Source organism: Mus caroli, unplaced genomic scaffold (genome assembly GCF_978045245.1).
Source record: "Mus caroli unplaced genomic scaffold, Mus_caroli_1 scaffold_18, whole genome shotgun sequence".
NCBI classification, from domain to species: Eukaryota; Metazoa; Chordata; class Mammalia; order Rodentia; family Muridae; genus Mus; species Mus caroli.
In genome coordinates this window covers 47,072,814-47,099,394 of record NW_028227273.1, presented here as the reverse complement: position 1 = coordinate 47,099,394, position 26,581 = coordinate 47,072,814, and the positions used below count along the sequence as shown (strand labels likewise).

Genomic DNA, 26,581 nt, shown 5'->3' with positions numbered 1-26,581 from the left:
ACTGAGATTTCAGGCATTTGTGAGCCGTCTTCCATGTGGGCCTTGGGTATCAGACTCAGGTCCTCTGGAAAAAGAGCAATTACTCTTAACCACTGAGCCATCCTCCCTAGTCATGCTTTATTTGTATTAACATTATTTCTTTTACTTTTCAAAATTATAAATTCATGGCTTATTAATTGTTGTTACTTACATAAGTGCATATGTATGTTTATGTCGTGTGTGTGTGTATGCGAGTGTGAATATATATTGTTTCTAAATATATAAGTACAACATGCTCTCTTAGTATAATGTTACTTGTATATCAGTTTTCAGAATTGACCATTTGGAATTGAATAACCAGTTGGCGTGCTCTTCCCTGGGGAAGACTATTTCTCCTGCTCCAGCATTCCTTAGTTGCCTGCAGTAGCATGCCTATTGTGGTGTTCTGGTAGACTTTATGGGTGTAGCTTCTGACATTTGCATGAGATACAACAAACTCCTTATTCCTCCAGCTGTTACAACTTTTCTATTCTCAGTTATATTTTCTTAATAACCAGGGGTTTTCAGTTTGATTTGTTTTTATTTTTATTTAAGGCAGGATCTTCCTATATAGCCCTGACTGTCCTGGATCTCACTTTGTAGACCAGGCTGGCCTTGAATTCACAGAGATCCAATTGCCGAAGCCTTCTAAGTTCTGGGACCCACCATATCTGGTTCGTAAAAGCCAGTTTTGAAGTCTGCCACACTATTTAGCCATGTACCAGCAATGTATCTGTGGAGAGAGCTCTTTACTTTTTCTAAGCCTATTCATGTTTAAAATGGGGTTACAGAACCAGCAAGATGGTGCAGCAGCTTAAAGCAGCTGTCACCAAGCCTGATGATCTAAGTTCAGCCTCTGGAACCCATGTGATAGCTTGGGTTCTGATAGTGTTGCCTCTGACTTCCACACATGCCCTAGGACACATGCTTGCCCCACCCCAAACATAAACATAAAATAAATAAAATGTACTAAGTAGGTCAAATGAAAGTGGATGTTTACCTTCAGTTTTAGAATAGTTCTAGGATGTAGTATTTGATAATTGGTATGTAATTTGTATTATAATCATTTGTAATACTAGTTAATTATAAGAATATGGAAAAACATCTGTCCCTGACCAAATTTGTCTATAATGCACAAAGAGAGCTTGGATAGAGAGCTACCTAGTCTGAGAATACGGCTAGCTGCAAGCCTCTAACTGAGAGCCCATGATTTTGTGAAATCATGATATGATGACCAATTTTCTTGGGAGCAGACATACATGTTTGGAATCACCAGAGTGATGACTCATTTGCAATGAGGAGTAGGACTGTTGAGCACACTGATCCTTGAGTGTGGCGGTTATTGCATTCTGTCCCTGAAGGCCAGCTCCGCAGAAAATCAGTTTTGGTTTTCTGCACAGGAGTAAGTGCAGAGAGAGCCTTGCTGGGTAGTTTGAGTGACTGCTTGCGGCAGGCCCTTTTGTGCTCTTAGCAGGTGTCTCTGTTGTATTTATGAGTTGGGAGGCCTACTCCCCCTTAGCCTTGTAGAAAGCACACTGACCAATCACTGCAGAGACTCTCTACATCCTAGTCTAATTTTCTCTGTCTGTCTAAAGTTGTACCTGGGTCACTTTGATCCATCTGGGGGTTCTCAGAACTCCAAAGTCACTTAGATATCTGACAACTGATTACTACTAGACTTTAGTGTTTTGGCATTTTAAAAAATGAATCTCTGTGTGTCTAAATCGTAACTTTCTTCATTCTTAGGTATTTAAGCTTTATAAAAGTACCTTTTAGTCATCTGATGTAATTGTCATCTCTGAGGCTTACTGCTTCTGTCTACTAACCTAGGCCTAGTCCTGGAAGTGCCTGGCCTCTGTGCAATCTAATCAAGGCCTGGAATGGTTTTAGTCTCTGATACTTGCTGCTGAATAAGCCCGTCCTTTCCTGTTACTTCTGAACTTTGTTGGCTGGTCAACATGTGGCTCATACAGGAAACGTTTTCCTTTAGAGTAATGACTGCCTTTCATAACAGTTCCTTCTGTATTTAACTAGGCTTAGTGTTGCATACCTGTAGTCCACATACTCAGAAAGCTGAGGCCTGGGAATTGAGGGCTAGACTAGGCAATTCTGTGTTAACAAACAAGACGATGAAGCCACAAGTAAATGAACTACCTCGTCTTATTATTTGGTCTTTGCTGTAAACATGCCTCGTTGATTTTATAATTTGATCACACTATACAGGTGACATAAGAGGAATGTGGGACTATGAAATCTGCAAGGCTTATGGTTTTTTTTTTTTTTTTTTTTTTTTTTTTTTTGGTTTTTCGAGACAGGGTTTCTCTGTATAGCCCTGGCTGTCCTGGAACTCACTTTGTAGACCAGGCTGGCCTCGATTTCAGAAATCCGCCTGCCTCTGCCTCCCGAGTGCTGGGATTAAAGGCATGCGCCACCACGCCTGGCAAGGCTTATGTTTTACATCCTCATGTCTTACTCTCCACAACTGATGTCATCAGCCATCACAGCACTAGGCTCATCCGTCCTTCTGCGAGGTCTCAGGCCATCTCATGCTTCCCCCTCGTCTTTCTGCCTGCATTTGCTCCTGCAGTCTCCTGCCCCCGCCCTCCCCCTGTCTGACTCCTGCTGTGCTAAGTGAACCTGCACTAAGAGATTGGTAGCTGCTCAGCTTGGTCGCTTTCCCTAATAAAATCCTGTTTGCCTTGGTATAGTCTCTGACATCTTAACTTAATGCTGGGATTGGCTGGCAGGGCTTGAAAGCTGGTTTGGTTTTGGTGTTTTGTTCTTGTTGGTTTTTGTTTGTTTCTGAAAATGGAGCAACAGTGCTGAGCTCATGGGACTTGAACACTAAGAATGCTGCCTGGTGTGTTGCCTTTGTATGAGAGCCAGGCCAGTCTTTACTTCATGGGTCTGCTCACTGGGCTTGTGCTCTGGCCTTACACAGGGAGGAGCGAGAGTTCATGCACAGTTCATGTCTTTGACGCCCTTCTATGCCTTATTGAAAGAAAACCTTTATATTCCTGCCACACAGCACAGTCTGCAGGGCGCCCGTGTGCATCCCTGGCTGAAGGTTGATCTGAGGCTAACTCAGCCTCCTCAATTCAACTGCACTGTTTGCTTTTAACATCTTAATTGGATGCTTAATATCCTTACTCTGTTGCTATTAAATTACTTTGAAAGACTTTAGAAAAGTGGAAAATATAGGATAAGACCTTTAAATTTATTTTGAAAAGATAGTACAGTTTTATGTTTCTAATTTTTTTTAAAAAAGATTTACTTATTATTATATCTATGTACACTGTAGCTGTCTTCAGACACACTAGAAGAGGGCATCAGATCTCATTACAGATGGTTGTGAGCCACCATGTGGTTGCTGGGGTTTGATCTCATGACCTTTGGAAGAGCAGTCAGTGCTCTTAACTGCTGAGCCATCTCTCCAGCCCCTTATGTGTCTAATTTTAACATATTTTCTAATTGCTTATGGTCTCAGTATGAATAACTTGGTAAATAAAACTCTCTGGGTAAAATCAGGACCCGTTTCTTGGTTCTTATAGGACGCTAGGCTCTGTAGAGGCAACAGGATAAAGCCTGTCTCAGACAAAGCGACCGTTAGCCAGGTCTACTAGGGTCTTGGTTAGATTCAGCAATTTATGATGTATTAGGGAATATGTGAACAATATCTTCCTCAGCCGACTCTCCCTCTTAAACCCCCTTCCCTCCCTCTTTCAGACAGGTTAGTTGGGTATAAAGAGAAAATATGCTGACCTGTAAGCTGGAATATTGTTAGGAACTGTCCCTCAAGAGAAAGGAAGATCTCATTAGAGCTGGGGGAAAGACAGTCTCCTCAGAAATCCACTTCTATGAATGACTTTTGGGACTTACCCCTGGGAAGAACAGAAATTACCATGCTACCATGGCTGATATGAAATGTCAGATGATTGACACTTAGCTGATGAAGTCTCGGTTGTTTTGCAACTCGGCAGAAAGCTGGAGAGGGCTATACTTTACCACTCCACGCTCAGAGATTGCAATGAAGAGCGGCCTCTTGCTGAAATGACTAATTTGTAAAAATAGAATTTCTTGGGTACTACATAGTTTTTGTCATTAGACTGCCTGCCTGTCTTCACGCTTTGTTTCCTAATGAAAGTGTGGTAAGCTATATTGCTCTGGGTTTAATATCAGTCACCTGGCTAATGCCTCAAAGTTCACTTTCGTTCCTGTGCACGAGTGTTGGTCGTTGGCCTGTCTGTCTATCTGTCCTTAGTTAAGATTTCTGTTGCTGCCATGAAACACCATGACCACAATGCAAGTTGAGGAGGAAAGGGTTTCTTTGGCTTATACTTCCAAAACAATGTTAATCATTGAAGGAAGTCAGGACAGGAATTTAAACAGGGCAGGATCTTGGAAGCAGGAGCTGATGCAGAGGCTGTGGAGGGGAGCTGCTTTCCTGCTTGCTTCCCATGGCTTGCTCAGTCTGCCTTACAGAACCCAGGACCATCAGCCCAGGGATGGCCCCACCCCATGGGGCTGCCCAATCATGCCTACCCCCTTGATCACTAACTGAGAAACTATAGCTGGATGTCATGGAGGCATTTCCTTAACTGAGGCTCCTTATTCTCTGATGACTCTAGTTTGTAACAAGTTGACACACCAGCCAGTACAGTGTGCATTCTGAGCCAGAGGCATTGGGGCCCCTGCAGCTGGAGTTAAGGCTATTGTGATCCAACTAGCAGGGATGCTGGGAACTGAACTTAGATCCTTTGTAAGAACGGCTAGTGCTCTTAGCCACTAAACCATGTCTCCTTCCCCTCATGCCTGAGTTAAGACTGCTGAAGTACCAAGTCTCAATGCTACCTCCTCCTTTTGAAAATATAACAGTTTTTCTCCCTCAGAAGGTACAGTCTTCTTTCCATCCCTACTTACATCCCCACAGAACAACACGGTGTGCCTAGCTCCTCCTCATCCTCTGGGTGGCATTAGGCAGAGGGGCACTCATGACCAATAGTAAAATATTCCTCCCCTTTGCTTTTTTCACATACCGTTTGGTGTAATTCTTTGAGACAGAGTTTGTGTGTATAGATAGCCCTGACTGGCCTTGAACTCACTGAGATCTGCCTGCCTCTGCCTCCGAGTGCTTGGACTAAAAGCATTTGCCACCATGTCCAGCCATATACTGTACTTTTTTTTTTTTTTTTGGTTTTTTTTTTTTTTCGAGACAGGGTTTCTCTGTATAGCTCTGGCTGTCCTGGAACTCACTTTGTAGACCAGGCTGGCCTCGAACTCAGAAATCCGCCTGCCTCTGCCTCCCGAGTGCTGGGATTAAAGGCGTGCGCCACCACGCCCGGCTCTGTACTTTTAATTATATACATAGCCACCTCCTCTCTGCATTTTTAAAAACAAGTAGTGGATTCCATCTGTGGCCGATTTATAAAATCTTATTGTTGCTTTTGTTTAGTTTTTTAGATGGTCTCAGGTAGCCAGGCTGGCCTAAGCTTACTTTGTAGCCAAGGCTGGCCTTGACTCCCTGATTCTACAGCTTCTACCTCCCAAGTGCTGAAATAGAACCCAGGGCTTCATACAGGGAAGGCGAGCACTGTGCCACCTGACCTACAGCAGCCCTGGCTTATTCCTAGTAAAGCACCTAAAGAGTCTGTCCTTTCCTCCTGTGGTGTGCATTCCATACACCAGCTCGCTTACTGCACTGTAAAGAGTCTGTCCTTTCCTCCTGTGGTGTGCGTTCCATACACCGGCTCGCTTTACTGGACTGCCTCTTTTAATAAATTTCTCATTGTTACTCTTGAAATCAAGTGTTTAAGGTCTGTGGCTGATTCATGCGAAATTCAGTGGGTCTCTGTCCTGACAGATGCGCTTAGACTTGCTGAGGTAGCCTGTGTGCACAGGCCTCAGTGTCCCCATGCCATAGAGCTGCCCCTGAAATAACAGACACTGGCATCCATTCCAGAGGGTCACTTTGGAAACTCTAGTCAGATAGAAGGCATAGTTTTCGTTCACAAAAATTGTCCTTTTTTTTTCTTGCCAGCAGTTCTTAACATATAAATGTGTCCTCTGTACAAATGGTCATGTGTGGAAAGCCATCTTCAGACATGTGGAGACATTAGGAAGGAGATTCCCAGTTTCACTGCCAGGGCAGCACCCAGGGGAAAAAAATTGTTGGATCTTAAGTTTCGAGCTTGAATGAATTTTGTCTGAGACAATCCATTTGGGCCAAGAGTAGGAACCCACGCCTGTAATCTCACTACTTGGGGGAGGTAAGAGGATCGAAGCAAGTTCGAGGCCAGCCTAGGCTACATCAGGAGACGCTGTCTCAAAACAAAATGCCCCACAGCTGGAGCTCATGGAGGCACTTCCCCAACTGAAGCTCCTTTCTCTGTGATAACTCCAGCCTGTGTCAAGTTGACACACAAAACCAGCCAGTACACCATGCCTACATGACAAGCACACTATTGACTGAGCCATCTACCTATACTGTCAAGGGACTTGTGACATGGCTTGACAGGAAAAGACAGTTGCCACCAAGCCTAACTTAGATATGAGGGACCCATATGATGAAAGGAGACAGACGGCTCTCACACATTGTCATTGTCCTCTGACCATCACACACACTCAGGCACACACAGATTCCCATAAGCTGAGTAACTAAATATAATTTTAAAATTACATCTTAGGGTTGGAGAGATGGCTCAGAAGGTAAGATTTAGGGAAATATAAGTTTGAATTTCCAGAACCCATGTAAAGCCAAGCATGATGGCACATATCTAAAGTATTAGACTGACAGGACAGCCCCTAGAAGGCAGCAGCCAGCCAGACTGGTGGACAGAATGACGGACAACAGAGATTCTGTCTCAAACAAGGTGGAGGTGAGGGCTGCCACCAAAGCTATTCCTTCATCTCCATGGGGGCACGAATGTGTTGAACTCATACATGAACACGCACACATATAAATAGGTGTGCATCATACACGTACCATACACTTCCTCTACTCCCCCCAGGGCCAGTGGGATGCCTTAACAGATAAAGGTTTTTGCCATGCAAACTTGATCACCTGAGTCCTGTTTCCAGAACCCAGAGTAGAAGACGAGAAACCAATTTCCAAAAGTCCCTTAACCTCCAGATATGACCCAGCAAACTATTTAAACTACTAAACATGAATCAGGCTTACATGTGTAATTCTTACATAGCAACCTGGTTTCTGACTCTCAGCTGCCATTCCTCTGCACAGAGTTGGGGATTATTTTTCTTGAGGTTCTAGGAATTGAACCTGGGGGCCTTAACCATGCATGGCAGGCAATATCATTGACCAATGTCCTCAACCCTCTCTTACCTTTTTTTTTTTTTTTTTTTTTTTTTTGAGACAGGATTTCTCTGTATTGCCCTGGCTGCAGTCTGGCCTCAAACTCAGAAATCCACCTGCCTCTGCCTCCCGAGTTCTGGGACTAAAGGCGTGCGCCACCACGCCCGGCTTCTCACCTTTTATATAGAGACAGGATCACACTAAGTTGCTTTCCTACTAGTGTGACAGAGGACCATGACCAAGCAACTTAGAGAAGAGAGAGTTTACTAGGGCTGGCTCACAGTTCCAGAGACTTAGTCCATGGCCATCATGGTAGTGAGCATGGCAGCAGGCAGGCAGGTAGGCATGACATTGGAGCAGTAACTAGAACTTACATCTGATCCACAGGCACAAGGCTAGGGAGTCGGTGTTGGGTAGAAAGAGAGAGAAAACACTAACTGGGAATGACATGGGCTTTTTAAACCTCTCAGGTCAGAGCATCAAACGATACTTTTTTTTCTTTAAAGATTTGTTTATTTTATGTATGTGAGTACACTGTAGCTGCACAGATGGTTGTGAGCCTTCATGTGGTTGCTGGGATCCGAATCCAGGACCCCTGGAAGAGCAGTGAGCGCTCCCACCCACTGAGCCATCTCACCAGCCCCAAAGGATACTTTTAATGAGAACTTCTGGATCACTCTCAGATAGTTCAGCCCCTCCAGCATCTTCAAGCCGTGCTCTATGGTTATCCCTAGTGTGCTCTCTGACCAGTCCTTGTTCATTCATGGAGAATGGGAATAAAGACAAAGAGAAGCTCCACCCATCCCCTCTCCAGCATACTGCCCTTTAGCCAAGGGTTTCAGACCTTAGCTAGATCTATTCTTCTCAGTGTCGGCTACTTTTAGCTGTAAATATAAAAGTTCAGAAGGCTGGATTCAGTGTAATTATAGGCTTGCATTGCCTGCCTGCCTGCCTGCCTGCCTGGGTCTTTGTTCTGTCAACAAAGGTTGGCCTATAACTCACTATGTAGCCCAGGCTGGCCTTCAATTTGCTGCGATCCTCCTGCCTTAGCCTCCATAGTGCTGGGGTTAGAAGTGTGAGCCACCATGTCCAGGTAAAACCTTTTACTTTATTTATTGTGGGGTGGTTTGTTGTTGTTTCTGTGTTTTTTTGTTTTGTTTTGAAAACCATCTCTTTATGCAGCCTTGGCTGTCCTATACAGACCAAGCTGCCCTCAAAAAAACCAGAGATCTGTCTGAATACTGGGATCAAAAGTATACACTACCATACCCAGCTTAAAACCTTAATTACATATTGATAATAAATTATATTTTCTCCTATGCTTTAAGAATAAAATATTGGGCTGGAGAGAAGGCTCAGCAGTCAAGAGCACTGAGTACTCTTCCAGAGGTCCCGAGTTCAAATCTCAGCAACCACACAGTGGCTCACAACCACCTGTAATGGGAGCCAATGCCCTCTTCTGGTGTTCCAGAAGGCAATAAGAGTGTACTCATATACATAAAATAAATAAATAAATCTTTTTAAAAAGCTGTTCACTCCGCCATTCCTAGTAGGCACCTTTCAAGTAATCATGTGACTAGTTACTACAGTAACCAGATTCTCTCTTGGAGAGCAGAAAAAATATTCCATCATTTCAGGCAGTGTTGGTCTGAGTGGAAGAATTTGGAAAATAGCCAGTTATGGTGGATCACAGCTTTAATCTCAGCACTCAGACGGTAGGCAGGGGTGGGTCACTATGAGTTTGAGGCCAACCTGCTCTACATTGAGAATGCTAGGCCAACCCAGGCTACAAAATGAGACCCTGCCTTTGGAGAAGTGGGAAAGGATTTGGAAGTAGGATTCTTTATTTAGTTTTGAGTTCTTCATCCCTAATTTGTTAGATTAATGCAGCATTTATAGGGTTTTATGTGAAAGACCTGTCTCTGGGGTTTGTTTAAAATGGATACGTGGACCCTTTTCGGATTCTTATCCCTCACTTATAAAGTATCAAGAAGGTAGGTGGGAGCCTAAAGAAGTCTGATCCTGAGGTGGGGGCATCAGGAAGTACAGTTTGTAAAACAGAAACTTAGCAGTTTCAGGTTTCAGTCTGTTTCCCCCTCATTTCCTCATGGCTGATGGTGTGTCCCCGGTGATTGATCTGCAAGCATCCTAGGTACCCGGCTCATGCTGCTGGCTACTGGGCTGAGGGGCATTTACCTTTTGTCTTTTGAGTTCTCACTTATGTGTGTTGTGATTTGGCTGTGCCCTAAGTAAGCACAAGTGCATATTTCAGGTCTGTTTCAAACTGGGAGAGTAATTTTCCCCCTAGTGTTGAAGATTAAGCATATGCTCTGATAGAGCTATAGTCCTAGCCCCTGGGAGAGCCATTTTGATGATGTCTGACCTATAGTTGAACACTTAGGTTTTGGCCTTGTGAGGAAGTAAAACAAATAAAACATATGAACTCCTCTCTAAAGATTATATCTAATCAGAATGAATAACCTCACCTAAAGAAATGACTCAGAGGGGACATAGCAGCAGCAAAGTATAAGCATAAGAACGGCGATTAGCAGAATAGCGCACTTGAAGCTAGGTCCTGGGAGGACTTACCTTGATTGCAGTAGTACAAATTCCTTCCTTTTTGTGATTGGGGAATATTTTTCTTTTTCTTTCTTTCTTTCTTTCTTTCTTTCTTTCTTTCTTTCTTTCTTCTTCTTCTTTCTTCTTCTTCTTCTTCTTCTTCTTCATTTCTTTTCTTTTTTCTTTTGAGTGTTTTATTTTTCCCATTAATCCAGACATTCAGGTAAAGCCAACATTAAAAAGACCCTTTCATGCACAGCTAAGGCTAGGGTATGTATGTTCTCTCATATGACGTAGTGAGATCTGGGGATTGAACTCAGGTCATCAGGCTTAGCTACAGACCTCTGGTATGATCTGTTGCTCTCAGAAATGGAAAGTGAGAAGGAATTAGAGAAGAAAGCTCATTTATAACAACGAAGGGTGGAGACACAGCTCAGCAGTTGAGAGTGCTTTCTGCTCTTCCAGATGACTGACTGGGATTGGTCCCCAGCACCCATCAGGGCTCACTGCTTCCTGAAAGTCCAGCTTAGGGGAACCGACTTCTTCTAGCCTCTGTGGTCATACATGTGCATGAACACAAACCTTCATACAGACAGACACAGCACACAGAAATAAAAGAGCCGTGTGTGCTGGTTCATGCCTTTAGTTCCAGTACTCAAGAGACAGAAACAGGTATATCTTTGTGACTTTGAGGGCAGCCTGGTCTAAATAGTTCCAGAGGATGACCTGTATCAAAATTAATTAATCAGTTAATTGATTAAATTTAAAGAACTGTCTTTAGAATAATTTTAATCCTGGGGAAACTTTGGGTTTCCAAATAATATAATGTTTAAAAAAATATTTGTTGGGCTTCATTCTCTTGGAGAAGTTGTATACTGTATTTCTTTTATGAATATTAAAAAGCAGCACTAGAAGCCAGATGTGGTGGTACACACCTGTAATCTCACACACTCTGGGGAGGCAGAGTAGGTAGATCTCTGTGAGTTCAAGACCAACCAGGCCTATGTATGTGTTCCAAATCAGCCAGGGAAACACAGTGAGACTGTCTCCAAACCAACAAAAAACCCAGGGCTAGGGGCAGTGTTAGAGCTCAGGAATCCTAGCATTTTTTTCCCTGAGGCAGGAGGATCACCACTAATTTGAGATCAGCCTGGGCTACAGAGCCACTCACAAAACAGAAAGGTGGAGGGATGGAAGCAAGCTTGCTTCAGTTTGCTTGTTTCTTATGTCTGGTAAGTTGGCTTGAACGCTGTCTTCCCAATAGCCGGCTGTACCACCTCTTGTCCTTTTAGATCCATCTGTGAATTTGGTTTTCAGGAAAGATGGAGTCTTGCCATTCTTTCTATAAAATGTGCTCTCTTCAGAAAGGCTAGCTTATAAAATGTTCCTTAAACGGAGGCTGGCTCTGCCTCCTTGGGTGTCCTTTTTCTTTTTCTTATCTTTCTCTTATTCTGTACCTTTGCTTTCAAATACAATGTACTTGACCTAAGGTTTTATTTTGAAGCTCTTCTCTCTCTCTCTCTCTCTCTCTCTCTCTCTCTCTCTCTCTCTCTCTCCTTGTACTTGAAATACCAGTTTCAACTTTAAAAAGCACAGTCTTTTAATTAAAAACTATTAAATCTTACACAGAAATACCAGTTGCAACCCTTTTTTCTAGGAAAATACTTTCCTTAAATTCTGCTTTTTTTTCCTTTTTTTTTTTTCTTTTTGGGGGCTCCATGGTGCCAGATTAAGACAGTGGCGACTGCGCTAAAACATGGATAGATGCAAACATGTAGGGCGGTTACGGCTCGCCCAGGACCACTCCATCCTGAATCCCCAGAAGTGGTGCTGCCTGCAGTGCGCCACCACCGAGTCTGCGTGGGCCTGCCTCAAGTGCTCCCACGTGGCCTGCGGCCGCTACATTGAAGACCATGCACTAAAACACTTTGAAGAGACGGGACACCCGCTGGCCATGGAGGTCCGGGACCTCTACGTGTTCTGCTACCTGTGCAAGGACTATGTGCTCAATGACAACCCGGAGGGGGACCTGAAGTTGCTGAGAAGCTCCCTCCTGGCAGTTCGAGGCCAGAAGCAGGACCTGCTCGCGAGGCGTGGGCGGACGTTGCGGTCCACAGCTGCGGGCGAGGACGTGGTCCCGCCACAGCGCACTCCTCAGGGACAGCCGCAGATGCTCACCGCTCTGTGGTACCGGCGCCAGCGCCTGCTGGCCAAGACGCTGCGGCTCTGGTTCGAGAAGAGCTCCCGCGGCCGCGCGCAGCTGGAGCAGCGGCGGCAGGAGGAGGCGCTGGAGCGCAAGAAGGAGGCGGCGCGGCAGCGGCGCCGCGAGGTCAAGCGGCGGCTGCTGGAGGAGCTGGCCAGTGCGCCGCCGCGGAAGAGTGCGCGCCTACTCCTGCACGCTCCCGGGCCCGTGGCCGTGCGCCCTGCCACCCTCGCTACCTCCAGGCGCTTGTCCGCAGCTGCCCTCAATCCGCGCCGCCAGCCTGCGGTGGCCCCAGGTGTCACCGGCCTGCGCAACCTGGGGAACACCTGCTACATGAACTCCATCCTCCAAGTGCTCAGCCACCTCCAGAAGTTCCGGGAGTGTTTCCTGAACCTCGACCCTTCCACCTCCGAGCACCTGTTTCCCCAAGCAACCAACGGGAAGGCGCAGCTCTCTGGTAGGCCAGCCAGCAGCTCTGCCGCAGAGTTGTCAGTAAGGAGTGTCCGGGCCCAGGGCTACGAACCTCAGGGCCTCTGCTGGAGCAGCGGAGCCTCCATCAGCAGGAGCCTGGAGCTCATTCAGAACAAGGAACCCAGCTCAAAGCACATTTCCCTCTGCCACGAACTGCACACCCTCTTCCGAGTCATGTGGTCTGGGAAGTGGGCGCTGGTATCACCCTTTGCCATGCTTCACTCCGTGTGGAGCCTGATTCCAGCCTTCCGTGGCTACGACCAGCAGGATGCGCAGGAATTTCTCTGCGAACTGCTGCACAAGGTGCAGCAGGAACTTGAGTCTGAGGGTTCCACACGCAGGATCCTCATCCCATTCTCCCAGAGGAAGCTCACCAAACAGGTCTTAAAGGTGGTGAACACCATATTTCATGGGCAGCTGCTCAGTCAGGTAGGTGTGTGTCTGCCCGAAGCAAGGTGGGAAGCTTGGGTGGTAGTTTGGACTTCCATCCCTGGGCTAATTAAATATAGCCAGTGTTTTCTGTGACTCTGCAGTGTTTCAAGATGATTGCACCTGACACTGTGTACTGGTGGCCATGTAGGTGAACTTGGGTGTTCTTTCTGTCCAGATCTTTAATCAGTCCAGTTTCCAAAGTCCTTTGAAAGAGCCGTCTTTTTTACTTACAAGGAATAGTTAGGAGTATGCCAAAGACCCAAGCATACTGTCCATACAGACCACTGCCCATACCTCCCCCCACCACCACCAAATATGGTCTCCAGTAGCCCAGGATACTTTGAATTAATTGTGCAGCCAAGGATCTTCTGCTGCCACCTCTCAAGTGTCAGATTACAGACTCCATATCCCCACTGCCTTTCATTTTCAGGGTCTTTAGCAGGTCAAGACCTAAGCAGAGATTCCCAGGCCTTATAAAATTATGCGCAGAAAGAATTCTTATAGATTTTTTTTAAAAAAAAAAAAAATGAGAGCCGGGCGGTGGTGGTGCACGCCTTTAATCCCAGCACTCGGGAGGCAGAGGCAGGCGGATTTCTGAGTTTGAGGCCAGCCTGGTCTACAGAATTCCACGACAGCCAGGGCTATACAGAGAAACCCTGTCTCGAAAAAACAAAAACAAACAAAAAAGACAGGTAAAGCCTCGACAGTGAGTTGCGGAGGTTATGGCCTCAATTACTAAGGTCCTGAATGGACTGATGAGTAGGCTAGAGAAGGGAACCTAGGCCTCTCCCTCCTCGTCCTGCCTGTGAGTGGCACCTAGGACTACTGCAGTGGGAGAGGAGCTCTAAGCAGTGCTGTGAGGCTCTGCAGATGACACCACAGGAAACGGGAACTCGTCGTCACCATCTGTGTCCTCATGCCATCACCTGAGAGGCTGAGGCAGGAGGTGAGAGGTCAAGATCAGCTGGGCTCTGTAATGAGGTCCAGGCCAGGACAGAATACAGAGTGAGACTGGGAGGAAAGGAGAGGGAGGGGGGAAGGAGGGGGAAGGGAAAGAGGGAGGGGGAGGGAGGGAAGGAGGAGTAAATTTGCTGTGTGGAAGCACCAAGGGAAAGGGATGAATTTGAGAGCAAGCAAAGCAGAGAGTGGCCTGTTGGTTTTTTCTCAGCCCAGTTCCTTCAGTGCCTCAGAGGTAGCTTACCATCTCTACTGAGGCGGCATTCACTGGGAGAAGGCAGAGGATGCCTTGTGGTTCCTCAGTTACAGCTAGTTACAGCATGGTTAGAAATGCAAGCACACAGAATTTGTTCCAGTGCTTTTAAGTTCAAGTTCTTATTAAGCTTTTTGGGAGAAGCAGTTGATAAATTTATATATGTTCTATAAAACAAACAAAATTATATATGGGAAACGTAGAAACTACAATCTTCAAACCAATCTTGTCATTCCAGGTCACATGTGTATCATGCAATTATAAATCCAATACCATTGAGCCCTTTTGGGATCTGTCTCTGGAATTCCCTGAACGATACCACTGCATAGAAAAGGGGTTTGTCCCTTTGAATCAGACAGAGTGCCTGCTCACTGAGATGCTAGCCAAGTTCACCGAGACAGAGGCCCTGGAGGGGAGAATCTACGCTTGTGACCAGTGTAACAGTGAGTGCTGCACGAAGGGCAGGGGTGCAGGTGGAGCATGCTTGACCCTCCAGTCAACAGCGACCCTGACAGCACTAAGTGTTCTAAACCACCTTTTAAAGACCTTTTCCTCACAGCCTCTAAAGCAGCTAATACAGAGTTTACATTGTTATAGACAGACCTGGACCAGTGAGATGGCTCAATGGGAAAGGTGTTTGCCACATGAGCCTCGTGTCTTGAATTCAATCCTTAGAACCCACAAAAGGGTGGATGGAGATAACTGCCTGTCCTGGTAGCACACATACCCACACCTACATGCACATACTTCTCAGAGTACTAAAAATAATGCCTTCTGCTAGGCAGTGGTGGTGCACGCCTTTTATCCTAGCACTCAGAGAGCAGAAGCAGGCAGGTCTCTGAGTTCGAGGCCAGCCTGGTCTACAGAGCGAGTTCCAGGACAGCCAGGGCTACACAGAGAAACCCTGTCTTAAAAAACCAAAACCAAAACCAAACCAAAACAAGGTGCCTCCTTTGCCTCCTTCTGACTGGTCTCAGTTATGGGGAAGTGTGTGAAAGTGGTTGCTGAAACAGGGGCAGTGAGAACGGTAGTACTTAGCTTCCTAACGCTACACGGGCTCTAGGCTCACAATGCAGTCTCATGGTTCTTGTTTGATTTGAATTCCCATTGAGTGCTATAGGATGAGAAAGTAGCTTCTTATACTGAGTCCACAGATCTAAAGTCTGTTAAAACTCATACTAAAAGATAGGATAATAGGGCTAGAGAGACTTCTCAGTTGGTAAAGGGTTTGCTTTGCAAACAAAAGGGAAATGAGGTGAAGCCCCTAGCATAGGGAAAGAGGCAGGTGTGGCAGTGTGTGCCTCCAACCCCAGCCCTGAAGAAGTACATACATATGAATCCTGATGCTGGTCACCAGCCTAGCCTACTTAGCAAGTTGCAGACCAGTGAGACACCTTGTCTCAAATAACAAGAACAAACATGTATGTATGTCTGTGCACCATGTGCATGCCAGCTGTTACTAGCTGTGAGCTGCCATGTGGACCTTAGGAACCAAACTTAGGTTGTCTTGCAGGAGCAGCCAGTTCTCTGAATGCTGTGCAATGTCTCCAACCCTGGTGTCCAGATTTTATGACATATAAAGATTTACAAACAAAAAACACAAGGTTATGGGTTATGCAACAGCCTAGATAATCAGTTTAATACTATATAATAAGAGTTGGGAAAATACATTGGGGTTTGGGGGGGTGTTTTGGTTTGTGTGTTTTTTATTTTTGTTTCTTGTTTGCTTGCTTGTTTGTTTTGAGACAGGCTTTCTCTCTTACACTTCCCTGTCTATCCTGGAACTTGCTCTGTAGACTAGGTTGACCTCAAACTTACAGATCCACCTGTCTCTGCCTCTGCCTCCTGAGTGCTGGGATCAAAGGTGTGTGCCACCCCACTAGGCCAAAGCTTTTTACCTGTAAGGAACAGAAGGGCATTAACAACTTTGTATCATTCTTAGCTATGACAGATTAGGTAGGAAACACTCTTAGTTTTTCCAGAAGGTATCCTTTTCTGGTAGCTGGATGTGCCAATCAGTCAGGATTTCTCTATGCTGCTGCTAATGCAGGACAAAAGCTTCCAAGGGCAGGGACTGCGTTGATTTGGTGCTTATGAGCTTAAGGACCTCACTCTTCTTCCTCTCTGAATCTGACCTTAATTAAACAGAGACAACGGTCAGTCTCAACCGAATCCCTAATTCCTGTTTGTTGGTGACTTTCCTTTAGGGAAACAAAGCCAGTCTGCATTTTCGTCTTAGCTCGAATACTCCCTCTGCTGTGCATTGTGGCCATTGCAGCTTCCTATGCCGCGCTCCAGCCTTTTCAAGTCTGATGAATAGGAATAGACCAGGGCAGAGCCCTTCTTTGGATGCTTCTTTGCATGTCCCAAGTGTCATGACTGCACGGCTGGTCAAGGCTCTCCAGCAGCATACTCGCTTTGATGCAGTCTGTCCTGAACAGCTAAGCCTCCATGTCCTGTGGTCACAGTGCTGTTTTCACACGTGCTACAGACAGGACTTGGAATCAGATGCCATGCTTTCTTCTCTGAGCCCTCAGAGTGATGGTGTAGAGACAGGGGCACCAATGTTGTGTAGCCTCTGATGGATCAGGCGGTCTCACAGACATCTCTGACTGAGATTAAGAAAATGTGTTCCCACTGTCTATTTTCCAAGGATGTGAGGGTCCATTTCACTTACAAGTTGGTGGTTTAGAATCAAAATTAGAGTCTGCATTTATTCTTCTGGACTAGATGGACCTGGCTGCCTTCCCACCAAGTCTGTAAGAAATACAGTTCAGCCGAGGCAGTGGTGGCACACGCCTTTAATCCCAGTACTTAGGAGGCAGAAACCTAAGAAGATCCTAAGTCACTGGTCTACAGAGTGAGCTCCAGGACAGCCAGGGCTATACAGAGAAAGCCCTTCTCAAAAAAAACAAAACCCGTCGGGCAGTGGTGGCACACGCCTTTAATCCCAGCACTTGGAAGGCAGAGGTAGGTGGATATCTGAGTTCAAGGCCAGCCTGGTATACAGAGTGGGTTCCAGGACAGCCAAGGCTACAGAGAGAAACCCTGTCTCAAAAAAAAAAAAAAAACAAAAACAAAAACAAAAAACCAGAACCCAACCAAACCAAACAACACCTGCCCCCCAAAAGAAGTACATTTGGGAAACCATGACATAAAAGCCCAGAACTACTGTCCTAGTCTGCTCTCTGTTGCTGTGATAAACATTGACCAAAAGCAACATGAGGAAAGGGTTTAAACTTAAAGGTTATATATAGTGCATCATAAAGGGAAGTCAGGGAAGGAAGTCAGGGTCCAAGCTTAAAGCAGAAACCATGGAGGAAAGCTAGTTATCATGGGCTTGCTTCCAGGCTCACATCAGCACCGTCTATACCACCTCGGCCCAGTTGCCATAGGTAGTGCAGCCACAGTGGGTCAAGCCCTCCCATATCAGTCAACAACCAGGGAATTGCGACATGGCCCCAGGCCATCCTATGTAGCAGTTCCTCTTCCCTCTTCCAAGCATCGCTACTGCTAGAGTTCATGTTTAAATATTTGTGTATACTGTAAGCAAAACATGCTGGAAAAAATCTGCTGTAATATTCTGTGCCTTATTAATCATAATTTATTATTTTTTTCCTAAGCCTCAAATATATGTAACATTCAAAAATATATCTCTTACTGAGGGAGCTGAGCCTCAGAGTTTTGAATAACATATTCATTTGGCATATAGACAGGTTTAAGCAGGAAGTGTGACTAGGACTAACTTGTGTAAAGAAAACCCTTTTAGACTTACAGTTCATAGTAATTTAAATGATAGGAATGTAAAAGCATAGAACATGCCCACTTTCTTTGTCTTATATTTCCAAACATTGAAACATATAAGCAAACAATGAAAATTCAACCAAAACCCCTTGTTTGGAGTGAAGCTAGAAAGCTGTTAATGATGTACAGACTGCGTCAGGTCCTCCGGGCACACCGTAAAGAGTCAGGTGTATTCAGTGCAGTGTGTACACTGTGGTAGCAGCCACTTATATATTCTATTAAAAAGCCATGGTACCTAGAATGCACCATCCTGAAGTCACACCACTTCTGGAAGCTGCTGGTGGCAAAAATTTGAACTCAGATGGATCAGAATCAGGTTTAGCTGCTGGTCAGAGCCCAATAACAGTGACTGTCATATAAAGAAGTCTGGAGGACACCCCAAGGCTAGCATGTGACTACATGGTCATCAAGGAATTGCAGGCTCCTTTCTCAGAGTTTCCTCAGGGTTCCATTACTCCTTTCCCTTAGGCACTGCATTCAGGCTGTGAAGCTGGGAAATGCAGACATGTTTAAGATGTGTCATATTAGCACCTTAGATAAAACCCAGGTCCAATTTTTGGTGGATGATGCTCCTCACTGCCTATGTCTTATACCTTTCCAAACCATGTAGGCAAACGACGAAAGTCCAACCCCAAACCCCTTGTTCTGAGTGAAGCTAGGAAGCAGTTAATGATCTACAGACTACCTCAGGTCCTCCGGCTACACCTTAAAAGATTCAGGTGAGCTTTGGGATAGCTGCCTCAAAGGCTGGGGAAGTCAGCTGTCTGTTTTTGACATGGGGAAAAAAGATGTTTGTGTGGGGCTTTGCACTTACCATGGAGAGTCACTCTCGTCCAGTAAGACAAGCTGATGTTAGAACAGCAGCCTGGGCTTCAGCTCTCGCACCATTTCTTTTCTATCATACACCTACTTTTACTGTCTGACAGACCCTCCTCACCTTGTGTGGACTATGCGAATTCACCCTAAGGAGGAAGTATAAAATCACCAGTGAAAGGGGCAGGCAGTAGACTCTACAGACTATACAGTCGGATTTTTTTTTTTTCTTTTTTTGAGGGTGGTGGTGGTTCAAGACAGGGTTTCTCTTTCTCTGGCCCCACTGGCAGCCCAGGGCCCTCTTGTGGTCTGTGCAGTACTTCAGGGGATGCCTTGACTGTCCTGGAATTTGCTCTACAGAACCTGCTGTCCTCAAACTCAAGAGATGTACCTGCCTCTGCCTCCTGAGTGCTGGGATTAAAGGCACTTGCCACCACAGCCAGGCTCTAAACTGCCTCTCTAAGGATTTGTAGGTTCGGATACTCCATGGAGCTGTCATAGCAGATATCCACACGAATTGTGATTAGTAGGGGGCAGAAGCAAAAACAGAAGCTGTTTTCTCACCTCCCTTGTTTAACTATCTGTCACCAGTCTTTGCTAATAAAAGTCCTTTCCATGTTGTAGGTGGTCTGGCCGTAACCATCGTGAGAAGATTGGGGTCCATGTCATCTTTGACCAGGTATTAACCATGGAACCTTACTGCTGCAGGGACATGCTCTCCTCTCTTGACAAAGAGACCTTTGCCTATGATCTCTCCGCAGTGGTCATGCATCACGGGAAAGGGTTTGGCTCAGGACACTACACAGCCTATTGCTACAACACAGAGGGAGGTGCGTGTGCTTTACCCTGTGCGGTCGGGGACAAGGAAAAGGGTTGGTTCCTTCACACCTTATTGCTTTCCATGACTTCCATCCCCTGGGTCAGCTAGGGACAAATTACATACATTAACACTCAATGGGAAGCATTGTGGAGGTTAAGAGTTTAGTAAGGATATAGGCTATGCTAGGAATGAACAGAACTACCCATATGAAAGCACTTAGATCCAGTGCTGTATCTGTCATTCCTAGTACTTCCTATTGATGGGATTGCTATGGCTATAGTAATGATAATTCTGCTGACTTCAGCTTCCTTCTCAGTCATGCAGAAATGATGGGACTTCATGGAGATAGATGTGCTACAACTCAGGTATCTCATCTCTGAGGACACTGAGGGCACTCCGTGTGTCCTCACTAGCTCCCTACCCTTGAGGGAGCCAACCTTCCCCAGGGCAGTCTCCAGCTGCTGCACTAACATGGCTTGGAAGCAGGTTCTCAGCAGCCCAAGCGTACAGACAGGACTGCTGCTGAGCCCTCTGCTTAATCTCTCCCTCTCCCTCAGCTGAGCCCTCACTGGCCTGCCTGCCTGCCTGCCTGCCTGCCTCTGTGGAGGCTGTATAGACAACACAAGAGCATAAAGGAAGACAAAACTTGCTCAGTCAATACTGCAGGCAGGCATCTTTGTGATGGTGTAGAGGGGATGAAAGCCAGTGGTTCCAGGGAGCCTGCTGTTATCCCCGTGCCCCTCCCCCCCCCTGCCGCCCCATCCCCATAATCAGAAGGCAGCTCTGTTCCCCCACTGCTCTCTCCTCATTTCCTGGCTGCAGCTGTCTGAAAATGGAAACTAGGTTGTCATTTTCTCTCTCTCTCCTTTGACTTCCTAGGTTTTTGGGTCCACTGCAATGACTCAAAGCTGGATGTATGCAGTGTCGAGGAAGTGTGCAAAACCCAGGCCTACATTCTTTTTTACACTCGAAGAACAGTTCAGGGCAGCGCAAAACTCTCAGAACCCCATCTCCAAGCTCAGGTGCACTCCAGCAGGAAGGACGAACGCAGAACATACACATTGCCCTGACTGGGAGGCAAGCATCAAAACGGCCTCCAGGTCTCCTCTTGGGCTTGCCAGTAACAGATCCCTGGGTTTGCCTCACTGGTCTAGGGGAGACAATGCCCTATGATCCCTGCTCTGTCAAAAAATTGGTAGTCACTTTCTTGTGAAACCATGCAAATCCCCTCCTTTCATAAAAACACTATAAAGGAGCAGCTTCTATGAAGATTCTTTTGTCAGTTGCTTCTGGATAACAGGGATCTGGGTAGAGGAGACAGGGTAAGTCATCAGCCAACCAGGAGAGCAAGTATGTCTGTCTCTGTTGTGAGTCCCCTACTAATGAGGCCCTTCCCAAAGCACTGCACAGAGTACATGAGGCCCTGGGCTGACAGCTGGCGGGAAAGACTGGTTCCGACTCAGGTGAAGTCACAGGAGTTACTCACACTAAGAAGGTAATATACCATCCAGGGGCAGAGCTTGCAGACTTTCTCTTTTAGGAGAGAGCAGCTGAAGGGTGAGGGGCAAGGAGCAGACTTCCTCCATGTCAATGGGAAGGCTGTCTGTCATGGCTCAGCTTCTCCTGAACTGCTGTCACCTCGTCACTCCACACAGCGAGGCCGAGGCTTGAGCCACTCCTTCCTTCAGAAGAGGCAGTCAGAAGGACACAGACCTGTGTGTGCATGGTCTACGCGTGTTATGCCGTGGACACTCCTGACTTCCCCAATCCTGTAGCAAGGCCTGGGCTCAAAGTCATGGTTTGGTTTAGATTGGTTTTTGGATCAGTTGTCAGAAGCCTTCTCAGAATGCAGTGAAGATGAGCTGAGCTTGTCTGAATGCCTGCTGTCCCTAAGGCTGCCCCTAAGGTCCCTCCCACCTGTGTGGCATGAAGCTTCGTTCCTGCCCCTAGAACATCAGTGCCCACAGGCTCCGGGAGCTTTTACTGCCCTAGTGTGTGAGCAGTGCTTAGGGACTGACCCTTGCCTGCTGTATCCCAGTGCTGCTTTGTCCGTGAGGAATAGAGCAAGACTCGTCTCTTACTCTGGTATTAGTGAAAACACATCTCTAAAATTGACTCCATCTCTATGGGATCCGGGTGCTCAGGGCCTTCCTCCCTCTCAGGCACAGTAAGCTGCTTTCTCTTTGCAGTGGCTACTGCAGTGCCCGCCCCACAGCCTCCACATGAATGCTCTCTTTTGGTTAAGTAGCTCAGGCAGAGCAGTTATCACTCCATGGGGGGAGGTGACAGAGGCATGGCCACACTTCAGGCACATCTGGTATTTACTGCTGTTCTGCTTTGAGGTGAGCTCTCAGTGGGCCTGCCAGACATCAGACATGGAAGAAATCAGACAGAGTGGCTCATCCTGATAGGGACGACATGCTGGATTCAAACAACACTGTGAGGTTTCTGTAATATTTAGCTTTTCTTTGGAAGCGATACCGTAAGGCATTTTTGTGCTGTTTGGTTTTTACTGTCTGGCAGGCTTTTCTGTGAGCTTTGCTCAGGCAGCTCCTCTCGTGGACACTGTTGTAAGGTGTTCCATTTGGCCACACTGCCTGAGGTTCTGACGTAAAGCTGTACCCCTTCAGGGAGGCCAGCACTTGTTAGGCTGAGGCAGGAGGATCATGAGTTTGAAGCTACATTGTAAGGCCCTGTTTGAAAAACAAAACCAGCAAACTAGTGAAAAGGGAAGACTGGATTGCACCTCACCTGAAACCCTGTGTAGAGAACTTGCTTGCAGGCAGAGAATACAGATCTGCCTGTCTAGAGGGGAAACACATTAATCACTGTAAACACCTACAGGAACATTAAAGGATTCTTATCCAACTGTTAAGAAGAGTTTTATAGCAGCTATCAGCAGGACTGGTAAGCAGATTAGGGACTTAATAAAACAAATGCTTAACTGACCTGAACACCTACATATGAGATTAGTAAAATCACTTAGTCAGAAGTGAAACCAACTGTCCCCACTGAGCCACCCACATGAAGGTGCCACTGCAACCACAGATGACACCTCAGCTCCAGAAGCAGCAGCTCAGAGTTAGGGGTGTGGTGCTTACGGAGAGCTCAGCTGCAGAAGAGCTGTGCAGGGTAGGGCAGGGCTGCTGCGGTGCCTACGTAGCCAAAGCAGAGTGCTGTGTCAGATGCATCACAGTGAAACATCCTAAAAACAAAGGACAGACAGACCCTGACTAGCTGACTCCAGGACATACCCCCAGTGCTGCTCTCCCGGCTGCAGTCTCCTCCTGAACCCTGTGATTGGCTGGTGTGTTTACTTACTGCTGTAACCAGCCAAGATAAATACACCCCAGCCCTCAAAAATGACTTCTTACCTCAGTCTAGCCTGGCCCTCATGCTTGTGGTCGCCTCTAAGAGCAGCATCCATTATTAGTGCAAAACCAGCAGGGATACCCTTGGCACCAGGAACTGTAGCTCTCATCCCATGGCAGGTAGAGCTCTTGCCAGCTTTAACCCAGCCCCTCTGGCTGAGATGGGAGGGCAATGCCACATAGTGAAGAACTTTTAGATGTCTCTTATAACGTCAAGAATAAGACTGGAAACTGTAGAAGAGTTAATGTGTCCTATGGACTCAATAGCAGAGTTTATTTTTGTTCACAGTGGCAAGGCCTCTCGAGTCCATGATTGTATGAGGTCCCTGCTCTGGCTATGCCTTCAGCTCCATCCACATTCAGGGGAAGAACCAATGAGGTGGACTGGCCGGCAGTGCCCGAGTAAGCCGAGAGGTCCATGGTGAAGAAGGAAAACTTGGGGGACGGGGGGTGGGAGGATATCTGATATTTGTTTTACTGATAAAGCTTTGTGAACTAATTTTCTACAATTCATAAAATTTGGTGCCTTGTACTTGATTGTGGTTTGCATGAGAGTTAAGGGGAGGGCTCCTTTTCGTTATGTCAAGTGGCCGATGGGTCTGTAGTGTTTAAAGGATACATGCTATCAGATTTTTAGAGCATTCCTTTCTTTGTCTTATTACGAATGTAAATTGTTCTTACCAGCAAGTTCTAGAGTTTTAATGTCCAAACTGTATTTGTAATCAATCATTCATCAAATGTCTGACTACTACCACTGTTGTTCACTGCCTTTTGTTCATGCTGAACATTGATGCTGGCCTTTTCTGGAGGGTGACCCTTTCTTGAATGTCTATCACATCCTATGTGGGGTTGCAGTTTATGTGAGCAAGGGTTTCCGGTTAGTTGGGAGAGCACAAATGATGAGAAAAGGCTTTCTCTAAATCACGATGGAGCTAGGTGACCAAGGGCAGTAGAGTCTGCGTGAACCATCAGGAAGCAGTGTCACAGCAATGCCCACATGTGAACCTTCAGACTGTAAGACAAGCCACTGTGTACTATGCAGTGAATCATGGAGAAATGACCCGTCTCCACCATCCTCAACACTTCCCGAGCAGATGACAACCTGGACAGCGCTGACTGGCTGAGGAAGGTAGTGAGATTCAAGTGTGTTCCGTCAGGGCCAGTCCCAGCCAGTTCTTTCACTCCAAGCTTGAAGTTTCTATTAAACTTGTGAAACTTCACCAAGTGTTCATGAATTTACCATGCAAAGCATACGCGGTAACTGGGTCCCTCAGCTTCGTTCCTAGAGTAATTAGATGAAGAGTTTTATCTTTGGGGTGAAATTTTCTAGGGTCACTTGATTTTTGTCAGCTAAATGTGGGTCTTTTTTGTCAATACTAAAACTGAAAAGCACCTTCTCAGAACTGTGAGCCTCGCCTCCCTTCTACATTCCTCTCTGCTCTCCATCCAGGTCTGTCACTGTAACTATGATGTACCTGTCAACCCGTGCTCCACTCTAACTACACCAAGGCTCAGTAGCTATGAATCCAGGCAGGTCACTTTGTGAGACCTGCCCATGCTTAAGTTGGCATCTTTCACTTAAAAATACAACTAGCAGCTCGGGAAATGGCTCATTGCTAGAGCACTTAGCACTTGAGGCCCTGGGTTTCACCCAGCTCCACTAAGCCAGCTTAAATGAAGCTGCCCAGCCAGCACTATGGCTTCAAAGAACAACAGTAGAGTTACTTGGAATTAAACCTTAGATTCTCAATGAAACTTCAATTAAGCTCTGAAAGCTGTCATGTCTTAAGTTTTTGTCTCATCTGGCTTTTAACTTAAATCTTGTCATTAACTGCTCAATTATGGGATCATAGCACACTTTAAGGTTTTATTCCTCCAGAAATCAGGTTGCTCTTTCCTAGTGTAGCCAAAGTCGTGTGGGTTCTAAGTCTAACACACTGCTCTCAAGGCTGCTTCCAGGTCACCTTTTGGGGCTCTGCAAGTAATGGCTTCAAACCGAAGCTTTGTCCTCGAGTTCATACTCATGACCCTGGCTCCCCAGCCCGTTTTTTTTTTTTTTTTAAAGGAAGTCTCAATGTGTAGCCCTGGCTAACCTGGAACTCACTATGTAGGACAGGCTGGCCTTAGAGATACATAGCCTCTGGGATTAAGTGTGTGCCACCAGGCCTCCAGCCTGCCTCTTCAGAGTATCTGTAATCCCGGGGTAAATTCTAGGCCTGAGTTCCCTCATAGGGTGTTTCTCCTAACCATCCCCACACAGGTCCTACCTGCTAAAGATTCACAAGAGAATGGCAACCCCCGTCCTATGCATGGCTAGGCATGTAGCTCAGTAGGGTGCTTGCCTAGCAAGCATAAAGCCCAGAGTCTGATGCTAACACCACATAAAACCAGGCATAGTAAAGCCCTGAATCCTAACCTGTACCTGTGATCCTAAGAGTCGGTTCATGGAAGCAGCAGAATAAGCAGGTCATGGCCATCTTCAACTATGTAGCTAAGTTTGAGGCCAGCCTGGGCTACAAACCAGCACAAGAACCAGCTATCTCTCCCTCCCCCAACCCCCCCCCAAAAAAAAACAAAAAACACTTTTAATTATGCCTCCCCCAACCCCAATTATTTTCTGGAGGTCAAATTGAAGCCTTTTCTGCAATGAGCTATACTGGTAGGCCTCAGAGAACTGACTGGATGAGCTATCCAGTAGGTCCAGGAGAACTGCTTTGTCAGTTTCCTTTAGTGATCCATGATAAGGAACATCTGTAATAGTCATGCAGCTAGGACCTAGACACACTAATCCTTTCCGACTCATGCTGTGACCCACAACCAGTTTCAAAGGGGCTGGTGCATAAAAAACAGTTTTAAAATACCCAGTCAAGCCGGGCGTGGTGGCGCACGCCTTTAATCCCAGCACTCGGGAGGCAGAGGCAGGCGGATTTCTGAGTTCGAGGCCAGCCTGGTCTACAGAGTGAGTTCCAGGACAGCCAGGACTATACAGAGAAACCCTGTCTCAAAAAAACAAAAAATACCCAGTCAATTAACTACATGAAACTATGGAGACCCCGTCTCTACCGCCACCTGGTTCCCTGGTGCAGGAATCTTTCTGTGCTGGTTCCTGTGCGCCTGGAAGAACACCAGACAGCAGCCCCAGTGTGAATCTCGGGGTAGGGAGCACCTTTGTTTCTGAAGGAAGCTGCTTCCTTGTGCTCACTGACACGTTTGCCTCCACCCACACATCACTGTCCACTCCTGCCACCAGATCTCACTCTGTCCCAACTACAATGCCTCCCTGGTACCTGGAGAACCCACCTGGCAAACTAAAATGACAACCACCACCGCCTTCTTCCCCCAGGAAGACTCAGCAGTAGGAACTGCTCAAGAATCAGCTTCGCGGCACGTGTGCATCCCTGGGAAGTGGGGGGTCCATTCCCGTTTCATCTCCACTGCAGAGCATGTCTGGGGCTCATGCCTGTCTCTTGAGTGTGAAATACAAGTCATGTTTATTTGATTTTTGTAAACTGACTTTTTACACACCTTGTTTTTGTAATACGTTTCTTATTAAAAGAATAAAATACCTGTC

At 46.3% G+C, this 26,581-nt stretch overlaps 1 protein-coding gene across 11 annotated transcripts in view; it reads left to right on the top strand.

The window, feature by feature from the left end:
- The window catches only part of Usp49 (ubiquitin specific peptidase 49), a 77,823-nt gene extending 51,244 nt beyond the window's left edge, over window positions 1-26,579 (top strand). For 4 of the 11 annotated variants that reach the window (XM_085833305.1, XM_085833306.1, XM_029471136.2 and 1 more), the window contains 6 exons: window positions 11,615-12,989; window positions 14,441-14,645; window positions 18,617-18,725; window positions 19,444-19,498; window positions 19,581-19,649; window positions 20,519-26,579. In XM_085833305.1, the coding sequence (XP_085689431.1) occupies window positions 11,643-12,989; window positions 14,441-14,645; window positions 18,617-18,725; window positions 19,444-19,498; window positions 19,581-19,649; window positions 20,519-20,812 (2,079 nt within the window). In that variant the 5' untranslated portion in view covers window positions 11,615-11,642 and the 3' untranslated portion in view covers window positions 20,813-26,579. Of the gene's footprint in view, window positions 1-8,346; window positions 8,421-11,614; window positions 12,990-14,440; window positions 14,646-18,616; window positions 18,726-19,443; window positions 19,650-19,955; window positions 20,007-20,518 lie in introns of those variants that run through there. The other 7 variants (XR_015045992.1, XM_021186167.3, XM_085833308.1 and 4 more) reach the window with 7 other exon arrangements.
- The last annotated feature ends 2 nt before the right edge of the window (window positions 26,580-26,581 follow it).